Below are 11658 nucleotides of genomic sequence, written 5' to 3' on the forward strand. Positions count from 1 at the left end.
TGTACATTCATGTCTTTGGAATACATTATATTGCTTGATCCCACATTGATTGAGACAATCTGTTTTACAAGGAAGAGTAAGACTTAAGCGTTATTGCAATGGTGGCATTTACTCACCGAAGTACTAAAAGCGCAGTTTATTAGACTTAGAGCAAATAAAACATTCTTCTCAAGTTGGTCTAAAGATTGATCTCTGCTTTGTTACTGTGATCACTTGAGGGTTTGTGTACACATGTGAAAGATCATCCTGCAGTGATCACTAGCTTCTCACTCCGCTGCAGCAGCCAGATGTCCTTCTCAATCTGCTGCAGCTGCGCTTCGTACATTTCCTTTCTCTTCTTCTTGGATGGCGTGTCCAGGGAGAAGGGCAGCTTCAGAAAGTCGCTGTTGAGCTGCTGCCACTTTGTTTTCAACAGCCGCACCAGCAGATCCTTCTCTTCCTTGGGCAATTCCCGTGCCTGCTCAACTTGTTCCTATTACATCACACATATGCTCAGTGTCAGCATTCTTTTGACCTTGTGTCAGCATTGTGTGACCTCAAGTGTGGCTCGCGAGGCTGATCAGTGATAGGACGTCTGATTCATTTCAAAAGACACACCAAAATTCAGTACCTGCTCTGCAAGGTAGGCATCCATCTTTGCTTTCTCCTCAGCTATTTGCCTCTTTGTATGCTTCAAGTAGCCTGGCACCTTCCCAAAAGATGGCTTTGACGTGTACCAGTACTCTTCTTGATCCACCAGGGGAGGCCGGGCCTTGATGTTCTCCAGGGCATTGAGTGTCACAAAGTCTTTTGAAGACCTGTCCTGGATGATGGGGCGCTCGGCGCGCAGTGGCACTGGACCCTTACGGACCATCTTGACCCATCTTGTGTCGTGGCCTGTGCACAGCAGTCAATATCAGGGTACCAGTCCTTGGGAAGACTCCCTTGGGATTATCCTTTAAGGTGTCTTGGGAAGATGTGCCTCTGAAAAGGGAAGTTACGTGTGGCCCACCTCGACTAAATGTTGATGATTTATCAGCGTGCGCTCTCTGGTAAGTTGCAGGGTCTATGGTGAGGGTGCCGCTGGCCACTCCCATCGTTGCAGATAGCCTTGGCTGTCTGACGCCCATCTCGAAGTCCCTGGGGTTTGCGGTGCCATCGTACTGCAACACAGAGGCTCTTAGGTAAATATTCTCTTTGAGTTGAATGCTTTGGGGACTGAAAGCTCAATGTGTCACTGAAATTGACGCAGCGACATCCAACAAAGTACCTTGGAGTGGTAAAGTGGGGCTTTCGGTGTGATAATCACGGGATGTGGTAGCAGCTCGTAGATTGACTCGTCCATAATCAATCGTATTCAAATGTATGTCTCCCAGAGGCAATCCTAGGGCTCACTTTGTGGCAACCGGTACGGATACTGCGAAAGCAAGGTCGCCTCTAGGCTTCATCGCGCATACAAGTCGACCAAAGATCAGATGAGACACAAGATCGAATTTTGATACTCAATGATGATCACCACGACGGAAAGGGCTCTCCTACTGGTTTCTTAAAAATAGCACCCTAATCTACCGGGAACACCCTCGGATTGGCGCCGTTCTGCATGGATGGGACTCCAACCTACCGTTCAGATCGATATAAGCAGAGAAGTAACATTTGATTCATTACGGCTTAATATTGTTGTAAACATGGCGGATCTAACCTCTTCTTTCTGTTCACCTCGCCCTAGGCTGCCGATCCGCTCAGTGAACAGAACGAACGGTGCATTGAGGTACCGTTCCGATAGTCCTTGACACCCAATTGCAGTCAAATCGTTAGAATGGATTTTTGTTTGGTATCCTTTTTCTCAATCTGCATCTGTTCCCTTGCAGGTCTAGATGCTGCAAAGTACGATGCGTGGCTGCTCCTGCACAAGAAGGTACTTTCTTTGCTGGATTCACACGTACTTTGCTTGTTGAACAAGGCATATAATGCAGCAGTCTTCTTACTCGCCTGTGGATGTTACTGCAGCCGTGACAACTGGTGTCAAGCGGAACGAGAATATTCAGAAGCTGCAGGCAGGCTACCTGTTTCCAGAGGTACGCAGCTCCTAGGTACCAACAGATCGCATCCTCCAAATGTTTATACACTATGAACTGCGTAACTGCGTAATTTGCCGCGTGGTAAGACCAGTGCAAAATTGTTTCTAGTGTCCTGGCAAGTTACTGACACTTGGCTAATGTCACCAGATCGCAAGGCGGCGAAGGGCGCACCAGGAGAAGAACCCGGATGCGAAGATCATCAGCCTGGGCATTGGTGACACCACAGAGCCGGTGCCCAAGTCCATTGCGGACGCCATGCAGAAGGCCGCAGCAGGCTTGGCCACACTGGAAGGCTACAGCGGGTGTGTTGAGCTGTCCTGTGCGTGGAAGTCAGATTAATGAGGCCAATCCATGTGTCAACACCTTTAGAACACCAGCAACTTCATGTGAGTAGTGCGTAGTACTACCTACGGTGAATATGTATTCACCGTAGCAAAGAACAGTGGTACATGGGTGCAGGTACGGTGCTGAGCAGGGTAGAGGGGAGGTTCGGCAGGCCATCTGCGACAGGTTTTATTCCCACGTCGGCCGCAAGGCAACTGAGATCTTTGTGTCAGACGGATCAAAGTGCGACATCGGCCGGCTACAGATGATGTTTGGCGCCAGTACCTCAGTGGCTGTTCAGGTCAGAGCCTCAATGTGGATGTGCTGTGCATGTGCACTGGGGCCAAGGGTCCTCATATCACACACAGGGGTCCCCTTGGGCTCAAAAGAAATTCATTACCTTGTGCAACACCGTGTTTAAGTCCATGTTCAAGACCCCAAAGCACCTATTGACAATGTGGGGGATGGCATACCTCACTGCATCATGTGCATGCAGGACTGTCTTTGCCTGGGGATGGCTTGCAGAGTGCTGACATTTCAATGCTCACTGCAATTGCTGCTTGTGCTCGGAGTTGAGATTCTTTTGTGGAACTGCAGGACCCTTCTTACCCAGTGTACGTAGACTCATCTGTCATCATGGGCATGACTGATGGATATGACGAGAGCAGCAAGGGCTTCGGCAGATTGGAGTACATGGTGTGCCGGCCAGAGAACGACTTCTTCCCAGATCTATCCAAGGTAACAGGTCGTTCACAATCTTGTGGCCTATACCAGTGGCTCAGCGCTACCTCAAAGGCAATCCCAGACCTTACTGCTTGTCCCATCAGGCATCCATCATCTCTGTGAAGGCTCCTGGCAGGTTGCTGAGGTATTTTGAGTGCAGGTGCGGCCGACAGACCTGATATTCTTCTGCAACCCCAACAACCCAACGGGCGCTGCGGCCACGCGCAAGCAGCTGGAGGAGCTCGTTGCGTTTGCACGCAAGAACGGGTCCATCATCATCTATGACGCTGCCTACGCCATCTACATCTCCGACCCCGAGAGGCCGCAGTCCATCTTTGAGATCCCAGGTGGGGCATGCAACCTCATTCCCGTTTTACCCGGTTCGAGCTTCAAGTGAGTATTTGTGGACAGTCAAGCAAGTAGAAGTGTGCAGTCCTGCGCTCAGCCAAGCAATCCCCATAAGCCTTCCTGTGGTGCTGCACGCGCTCTAAATGGGCATTAGTGTGGACTTATTGCAGCTGCATCCTTTCGTTCTCCTATAGTGCATGCAGCACCAGACTGCTGCTGGTGCTCAGACAGAGGAGTTTGGTGGCTCATCATGCGCAGTGAAGCATACCTCGCAATCAGAGAAGTCATGTCCCGTGTCAGACAAAGTCCAATTTTCTCACCATATGTGTGTCGCACTTCTAATGCACAGGGGCAGAGTTTTATGATATTTTTGTAATTATTGGGGTGCCAATCCGCAGACGCACCTTGCCTTTTGGCAGGAGAATTGTGTAATGAATGTAGTAATAATTAAATCATGATAATCATCATGATTCGCAGGTGCGGAGGAGTGTGCGCTGGAGACTTGCTCGTTCAGCAAGTACGCTGGCTTCACGGGGGTGCGTCTGGGATGGACGGTGGTGCCGGAGCAGCTGCGCTACTCGGACGGCACACCGGTCATCACCGACTTCAACCGCATCATGACCACCATCTTCAACGGCGCCTCCGTCGTCGCCCAGGCCGGCGGCCTCGCCTGCCTGCAGGTCCGGCCTCCTTCTCCCACAGCGCTGATTATCTGTAGTTCGCAGTCGTGAGCCAGTTCCACAACAAGGTAGTGCATTCACGGGTTTAGGCTTGGTACAGGGGCGGTTTTTTAGGGATTCACGGGGAGATATGGAAGGAGGCTCAGTGATGATGCAGATGGAAGGCTGCACCAAGAGCATCTGTGACATGATTGTGTGCTGCCAGTCTTTGCTGGCTGCATCTGTCCTGTGTAGACCCATTATCTCCAAGGACGATGGGTGCCCTGATTGCATCATGAAAGATTGGCATCCCAACTCAGTGTTTGGGTCACCGTGCACAGCTGAGCACTCATTGGTTGCAAAGGGGGTCTGCTGATGCGTTGCATTGTGCACAGGACGAGGGGTTCAAGGAGATGCAGGAGCTTGTTTCCTTCTACAAGGAGAACGCCGCCATCCTGCGCACAACCTTCAAGGACCTGGGCTTTTCTGTGTTCGGCGGGGAGGACGCGCCATATGTCTGGGTCGGCTTCCCTGGTAAGCCGTCCTGGGACGTGTTTGCAGAGATCCTGGAGCGCTGCAACATCGTCACCACCCCAGGCAGCGGCTTCGGCCCTGCAGGCGAGGGCTTCGTGCGTGCCAGCGCGTTCGGTCACAGGTGACTTTCTCCTTCATAATTTTGCAGTCAAGATTGCAAGTTCTGTTCCATTCTTGTGCTGGCACAGTGCATTCCATGCCAACCAAAGCTATGCCACAAATTAGCTCACTTGTGCAAGGACAGTTTACTGTGGGAACTGAGGAGGGTGTTGCATGCACAGGGAAGACATCTTGGAGGCTGTGGAGAGGTTCAAGAAGGAGTTTGGGGGCCGATGATCAGGGCAGGAGCATGCAACCCCTTCTGGGTTTGCGCGCATGTCTTATCGTCAGTGCTTCATCATGATGATCATGAATGATTCTGTTTGGGCAACAAGTCAATAACAAGTCTCGCATTGCCGGGATTGCTGTAGCTACCCGGTGCACCATTGCGTTGTTTGGTTGGCTGGTGACCTGTTTTCAGCCTGTGTCTGGGTAAATTCAGCCTCTGCGGTTGAAATCTAAGACTCCTTCCCTCAGCTTCCAATTGGCTTCACCCATGCGCCAAAACAAGCGTATGTCCAAAGATGTCCAAAAATAGACCATTTATGTAAAATTTCTCGTAAAGAAAGGACCTTTCTCGGACATCTACCGAGTCATACCTGTCAAAACAAAGAGAAACACAACACGATGCATTCGGTGGATCCAGCAAAGGAGGCTCGGAAGCCAACGGCGACCAGCGATTATCCGGATCAGCTCTCCGACACAACTGTGGCTCTCGCAGCTGCAAAGGTACTTGAGATATTATCTTGTTTCACTTACTCGGTATATTGGTACAGGTTCACATGCAATTGCCCTTCCGTGAAAGTGTCACGGAACGCTCGAAGCCCATGCATGGTGCTCAAGCCATCCTTTTCAATAAGGCCCTGTAATCAGCATGAATGCTTTAGTGCGCCTCTCCATCGGACGCTCTTATTTCTGTCGAAATTATCCAGTGTTTCTGTGCAGGTGATTCCTGACGTTGTCAGCAGAGTCACTGACACCGCTACACTCACCATCGAGTATGATGGGAAGCCAGTCCGCAATGGAGATCATCTGAAGCCATCAGAGACCCAGGCATTCCCTCCCTGACTACCCCGCCTCATCATGATTCTGATCACAATTGATGCATGCATGCATCCCTGTTTCTCACCAATGCATACCCCGATATCTGGTTTGAACATGCCTGAAACACACCTGCTCGCTGCCAGGAGGAGCCGACTATCACAATTGCTGGCACTGACACCTACACCCTGGTCATGGTGGACCCTGACGCCCCCTCTCCGGATCACCCCAAGTACAGGTGTGCGATTTATAATATGTGCCTTCTGTCCTTTGTCGTGAACTGATCCCGGTTCCAAGTGGGAGCAGTATCATCCAGGGGATGGATGATGACTGATGGACTCAATTTTGCAACATGTCTGGCCTTTTTATACAGTCCTGCACAGGCTCTGACAAGCGTAGACAGAATTATTGTTGCTGTTGTGCAGGTTCTTCTTGCACTGGTTGGTGGTCAATATCCCAGGAGTTGATGTGAACCGCGGAGAGGTGGTCACTGCCTACATGGGCCCGGTGAGCCTCCTACACCAGTGCAGCACATCTTTTGAAAATTGCCAGCATCACAAAAGAAGGCACCAGGACAAAGTTTCCTCGCTTGGGTACTTCTGACAGGGAGACTGACATGCTGGAGAGACGCCATCCACTTGCCAGCAGTCTGAGTGGAGGCCCTCGGGGCCACGCTCAGAGGCCAGATTCAAGATCACCTGGGCCCACACTGAGCCTCAGGAATTATTGGCTGCGCAGAGCCCTCCAAAAGGGACGCACCGCTATGTCTTCCTGCTGTACAAGCAGAATGGCCGGGTGTCTGCCAAGAACCCCCACTCGCGCCAGAACTTCACGCTGCACCAGTTCACGAAGGTCAGAACAGGACTCATCTGTGCTTTTGCTGTTGTACCTGTACAGTGGAAAGGCTTTCAGCAGGACTGTTTGAGGCTGCTCCCATGGCTGGGTTGCTACTATTCCAGGAGCACAGTTTGGGGGATCCGGCAGCCGCTGTTTTCTTCTATAGCGCCCCCGAGGAGTGAGGGTGTGAGACATGGAGATAGGAGGGACCTCTGTGCATGCATAAGCTTCCCAGGGACGGGATCAACAGCCTGAACAACAGCGCATGAGTTGGATTGATCAATTGCCAGAAGCCAGTCTGCAGCTGGTAAGTGTGTGTAGCATATGTATATCAGTACCCATGATGGCTATCGAGTCGGTGACTGCATTGAAACCTTGTTTTGTGTCCTGCTGCTTAACGAACGCCCAAAGTCTGTCTCTCGATAAAAATTTCAAATGTTGGCAATGTTTCATTATATCATCATGCAATTTGCATGTCTAGTGTCTTTTCTGTAGTCTCCAGAATGACTGCAAAATATGCTACAATACTGATCGCATTGCTGAGGAGTTGCTGAAGAATTGCAGAATACTAAAATTTGCATGGGCCATACCAATTGTCAAATATTAGCATGGTGCTCCTCCGGATCATTGACAATGTACTTGTCCAAAGCGCTCATGAAGCAGCCACCTTGGCAACATCACGCTCTCTGATGTGAGTAAGCAGGCCCTCGCAGGCGTCGTCTAGAAGATCAAGTACCTGCCATAGACATCTGGAATCAACATGTGCGCATGCAAAATAGCCATCGATGGCGGTGGCCTGCAAGAAATTTTGCAGGCCACACTGTGAGGGCGGCAAATTTGTTAGGTATGGACTCTCAATAGAAAAGTCATCAGCAGTGCATGCATCAGGAGAGCAGATACTCACCAGCTCAAAACCTTTGGTACCACCATAGTAAGGATCCGGCACTTCTGTGATGCCCTTGAAGGCTCCATCTTTGTCAAGGTACTTGCACATCAATTGCACCTGAAGCAAAAAGCACGCAGGTCATGGATTGCCTTCCTGCAGCTACTGCCCCTTGAAAAGCCCTGCACATGCAGTGCATCAGTGGAGCCCTACCTTTGATCTGTAATCCTTTGGGACGGTCTTGCCCTTTGATGCCCAGTAGTCTGCAGCCACTTGAATGGCCGCAATGTTCTCATAGTCCATGCCCAAGATGTAGTCAAAGTTCTGCAGGTCCTCAGGAGTGAGCGGCCGGGACCGGGATGTGAGATGGACATTGCGCTTGCTGGCAGATGCAATCATGCGCCTGTCCGATGGATCGCCGGTGTGGTATGACCACGACTTATACCTGAAACATGCATTCAACAACATGCTTCCACAAATACCAGGTGCTGTGAGAAGTCAGAGCAAACACGTGTATGGGGTGCATGGTTTGCCGAAATGCCAAGAGTAGAGAATGGTGCACGTACCAGTCAGGATTGCCACCCCCTGTCCCACAGGAATCGATCAAGAACTGATCTTGCTCGTTTGCCTGCTCCACTACCTTCTTGAAGACTGCCTCTGCAGTGGGGCTCCGGCAGATGTTGCCTGACAAGGTTTTATTCAAGCTAAGACGTGATCAAGCTTTGCATCCATAGCAAATTCTTGTAATCCAGGAAAATTACGATTCCTCACCGAGACAGACGAACAGGACACTGCACTTCTTGCTGGCTCCATTGGTACTAGGCATGGCCTGAAGGGCAAGACATTGATAATGTACGTCAGGAAGTCATGTACCCTCACAAACTAGGAAAGCGAAGCTTCGCATACCTCCTGAAGCAAGGATCGCGTTGCAAGACTTCTGAATTTAGCAGATCGATTTCCGGTATTCTTGTCCTCTTTGAAATCTCCTGACTTTGTTCTGCGGCGGGTCAAATTTGAATGTGCCCTAAGCTGTCTTTGAGTAGAGCATCCAATCAGATGCTGATGGGTCTGATTGCCAATCAGGAGCGCACTGTGAGGAAACAAAGGAAGGCAAGGCATCTGCACTGCACGCAGCTCGCTTTCAAGAAAAAATGGAGTCTCTCCCCCTTTCTATACATACATAATACCTGAACGTCATCAAAATGAAGAAAGGCTTCATATACTGCTCGTATCGTGAGCATTGGATCGATGACCTGGCAGTCCACGGCAGCTGATTTTCCCAGCCTTCCTGTCGACCCTGATCTGTTCAGAGCTGTGGATTCCTGGGCTGCTCTTTACATGTGTGTCTTACATCTCTCACAGGCAAGTGGCCCTTGATGATTGTTGGGATGCCATAACCCGTAATGTTAAGAATTGGGCTTGGGCCTTCATGCGGGGCTTGCGCCGAATTGGGTATGAGTTTGTTATTCGGTTTGACACCCTTGTTCCTGTGGAAGTTGATGCTGTGATGCAGCTGCTAGATGCGCAAGCACTGCAGGTTTGGGATGACATTGACATTTGCCCTAGGACCTGCCCGTCCAGCAATGCCACCTTGTGTACATATCACAGATGGTTTGCTAGGCCAGCTTGTGTGCGCCACCCTTGCCAGCTCTTACAGCAGCCTTTGAGTGCCCGTTGCTTGCGTATACTGTTGAAGTTCAGGATGGGTTGTCATAGTCTGCCCAATGTCTCGGGCCGCTGGGCAAGGATTCCCCGGCCCCAGCGTTTGTGCATGCGTTGTGCCCAGCAGGTTATTGGGGATGAGCGCCACCTTGTGTTTGAGTGCCCTGCCTTGCAATCTGTTCGGGACAGATATCCTGGGCTGTTTGGTGCAGCCATTGTGACGATGCAGCAATTCATGTGGCAGTTGGACATTGTTGGTGTTGCACATTTTGTGATGGATTGTTTTGATTATTTGGATGCTGCCAGTTCATCCAATCAGCCCTAGGCGGCTGGAGTGATGTAATCTTCCTTCCTTCCTTCTCTCTTGTCTTAGTATGGTTCATAGATGCCCATGCATCTGGATCAGCCATTGTCAACACAGTGCCACAATGTCCAGCATTGGCGCACCGCTCATCGATGAAGCTGCCCTGCAGCTCTACTAGAGCTCTACTAGTAGTACTGGCCCATGGGCTCAAGGCTAAAATGCTGCAACCACTAATGATACACTGGAGTCAACACTCCAGACTGCCGCAGGATAAGCCAGGTTGAAATTGCACTCCCTGCAGAAGAATATCAGTGCTGCACGTTTCGAGGGGTTGGGACGCCGACAAGACCCGCCAAGGACGGCTATTCTGTCACAACTTCGAACCCGGCACAACATATGCAATGACAACACAGATGTCATCCATCTTCCCGCCGATGTCCATGTGGCCCAGCGCCCGAGCTCCGAGTGCAAATGGAGACACATATGTCGGATCGGCAGCCCTGCATGCATCCCCCACATGCAGGCCGTCAGACACACCCCACATATGGTATGACCTTTCACCACACTTGGGAGGTAAACTGTCAAACTCTTCTCAAATGGTCCGGACAAATCTGCGCATTTGAAGGTCAAGCTACTAGCTAGATAATATCAGGAGGGGCTGAGCAAATTCTCACCGCATGTGCGCGAAGCGTGCCAGGTTTTCGGCGACCTGCGCTGGTGACTGCCCCTGAGTAGACGCGGTGGTGACTAGTGAGGCAATGTCGGGAGAGTACATGTTGTCCCACACGCCGTCTGTTGCCGCCACCAGGATATCCCCACTCTTGACTTGGACCGAAGACAACTGCAACGCAGGAACCATTGAGTGAATCCATGAATATGTCAGTATATGAGACCTGCTTAATAGAATCATGGAAGATATGTCCCAGTCATCAACCTTTCAAACACCAAAAAAAACAGTGGGCATCCGGCAACATCCAATTCATCAAGAGGCTAGATGAGGGGTGAGAGGCGCACGTCGGCAGCAATCGGGGGGTCAAAAACGCCGTTGCCGCCTCTGCCCAGCTGGTAGGGGAAGTTGAACGAGTGCTGCTGCGTGCGCGACTTGAACACAATGCTGTCCCCGCGGATCACCATGAACCCGCTGTCGCCCAGATTGGCTGCATGCAGCATGTTGCCCTCCAACACCACCACACAAGCAGTGCACGACCCCTGCACACAGCACAGAACATTTTGTTTACATGCCTTGTTGTGCATAAAGGATGCGAGCCTTCCCCTCTTTGCACAAACATATGTCTTGCAGACATTGCAATCTTCCGAGTCTGTTTAGCTTTCGAAGGGCCGAGGAGATGCAAGCGCAGGAGAGAGCCCGAACCATGGCTCTATTTGCAGCAACTGACTCTAAGCAAAGACATGTCGGACTCACAATCTTATTGGTGTCATAGAATGCGTTGGTGAGGATGTTGAGGGGCGCTGTTTTGCTGGGAGGGACCCGGGCGGCAGCTTCCTTGCACTTGCTCATCAGCTCCCTCGCATAGATGCCTGGATCCACCCCAGAATCCATCCAGCTGCCCACTCCATCCGCCACACCTTCACCACAAAATGCACCCCACGTCAGAAATCCACATCGCAGATCAGGCCCAGTGAGTGTGACATTTAATCAGTCAGAAGACCCTGTGAGCTATCCAGCTATGAGGCATTGTGACGCATAGCAGCAGCTTGCTGCATTGCTGGAGAAGTATTAAATATGAGTAAAGCAACAAAGGTGTGAAGCTTGATGTCTCACCGAACGCTAGCCTGTCCTCTGCAAGGAAGACCGCATCCTCGCCCCCTCTGGCCACCTTGTCTGGGTGAGGCATGAGCGCTGCTGCAAAGTCCATTCGCAGCTGAGAAAGTCCAGCAGGCATCCCATTCTCTTTTCTGCAGAACCCACAGAAGTCCCATTCTGGTCATTTGAAATTTGAGGAGAAAGCATGAAGCTTGTATTGTGCAAGGTGGACAGATGGAAAAGAGCTTGTTTAGAATCATGAATGAGGAGCTCACTCTCTGCTTGTGGTTTCCTTCTGCTCAGCTGCTGTCCTGTTACCATCGACCTCTGCTGCGTTGTCAATGCGCTCTGCGGCAGTCTCAGAAGCTGGACTCCTATCCGCTGCTGCGAGTGTTGTGGGAACATTTTGTCTCGCTGGAGCT

General features: G+C 50.9%; 5 protein-coding genes across 5 annotated transcripts; 2 read left to right on the top strand and 3 right to left on the bottom strand.

The window, feature by feature from the left end:
* Positions 1-241: 241 nt before the first annotated feature.
* On the bottom strand, positions 242-853 carry COCSUDRAFT_16080 (hypothetical protein; the record flags this gene model as incomplete). Its single annotated transcript, XM_005647221.1, has 2 exons — positions 242-472; positions 611-853. The coding sequence occupies 2 exons, from the start codon at positions 851-853 to the stop codon at positions 242-244; spliced, it is 474 nt and encodes a 157-aa protein (XP_005647278.1).
* Positions 854-1644: 791 nt separating this feature from the next.
* On the top strand, positions 1645-5193 carry COCSUDRAFT_23979 (LL-diaminopimelate aminotransferase). The gene is made up of 10 exons (XM_005647222.1): positions 1645-1747; positions 1848-1894; positions 1987-2054; positions 2205-2359; positions 2517-2682; positions 2979-3119; positions 3265-3451; positions 3930-4132; positions 4507-4766; positions 4927-5193. The coding sequence occupies exons 1-10, from the start codon at positions 1665-1667 to the stop codon at positions 4979-4981; spliced, it is 1365 nt and encodes a 454-aa protein (XP_005647279.1). The 5' UTR covers positions 1645-1664; the 3' UTR covers positions 4982-5193.
* A 178-nt stretch (positions 5194-5371) lies between these two features.
* Positions 5372-6804, top strand: COCSUDRAFT_42366 (PEBP-like protein; the record flags this gene model as incomplete). The annotated part of the gene is made up of 6 exons (XM_005647223.1): positions 5372-5473; positions 5690-5758; positions 5932-6023; positions 6211-6292; positions 6524-6637; positions 6745-6804. The coding sequence occupies 6 exons, from the start codon at positions 5372-5374 to the stop codon at positions 6802-6804; spliced, it is 519 nt and encodes a 172-aa protein (XP_005647280.1).
* COCSUDRAFT_29349 (phosphotyrosine protein phosphatases I) lies at positions 6754-8331 on the bottom strand (the record flags this gene model as incomplete). The annotated part of the gene is made up of 5 exons (XM_005647224.1): positions 6754-7358; positions 7527-7625; positions 7719-7943; positions 8068-8189; positions 8277-8331. 5 exons carry the CDS (start codon positions 8329-8331, stop codon positions 7275-7277), a joined length of 585 nt encoding a protein of 194 aa, XP_005647281.1. The 3' UTR covers positions 6754-7274.
* Positions 8332-9841: 1510 nt separating this feature from the next.
* On the bottom strand, positions 9842-11348 carry COCSUDRAFT_36832 (protein serine/threonine phosphatase 2C; the record flags this gene model as incomplete). The annotated part of the gene is made up of 5 exons (XM_005647225.1): positions 9842-9971; positions 10146-10312; positions 10486-10680; positions 10895-11058; positions 11255-11348. The coding sequence occupies 5 exons, from the start codon at positions 11346-11348 to the stop codon at positions 9842-9844; spliced, it is 750 nt and encodes a 249-aa protein (XP_005647282.1).
* Positions 11349-11658: the final 310 nt, after the last annotated feature.

The sequence above is a fragment of the Coccomyxa subellipsoidea genome (assembly GCF_000258705.1).
Source record: "Coccomyxa subellipsoidea C-169, whole genome shotgun sequence".
Lineage (NCBI taxonomy): Eukaryota > Viridiplantae > Chlorophyta > Trebouxiophyceae > Coccomyxaceae > Coccomyxa > Coccomyxa subellipsoidea.

Bases quoted from the DNA above. Each gene is read 5' to 3' on its own strand.
- COCSUDRAFT_23979 (XM_005647222.1), top strand. From the start codon at position 1,665: ATGGCGGATCTAACCTCTTCTTTCTGTTCACCTCGCCCTAGGCTGCCG. The intron at 2,683-2,978 runs GTCAGAGCCTCA...GTGGAACTGCAG, and splicing joins GTACCTCAGTGGCTGTTCAG to GACCCTTCTTACCCAGTGTA. The intron at 3,452-3,929 runs GTGGGGCATGCA...CATGATTCGCAG, and splicing joins GTCCATCTTTGAGATCCCAG to GTGCGGAGGAGTGTGCGCTG.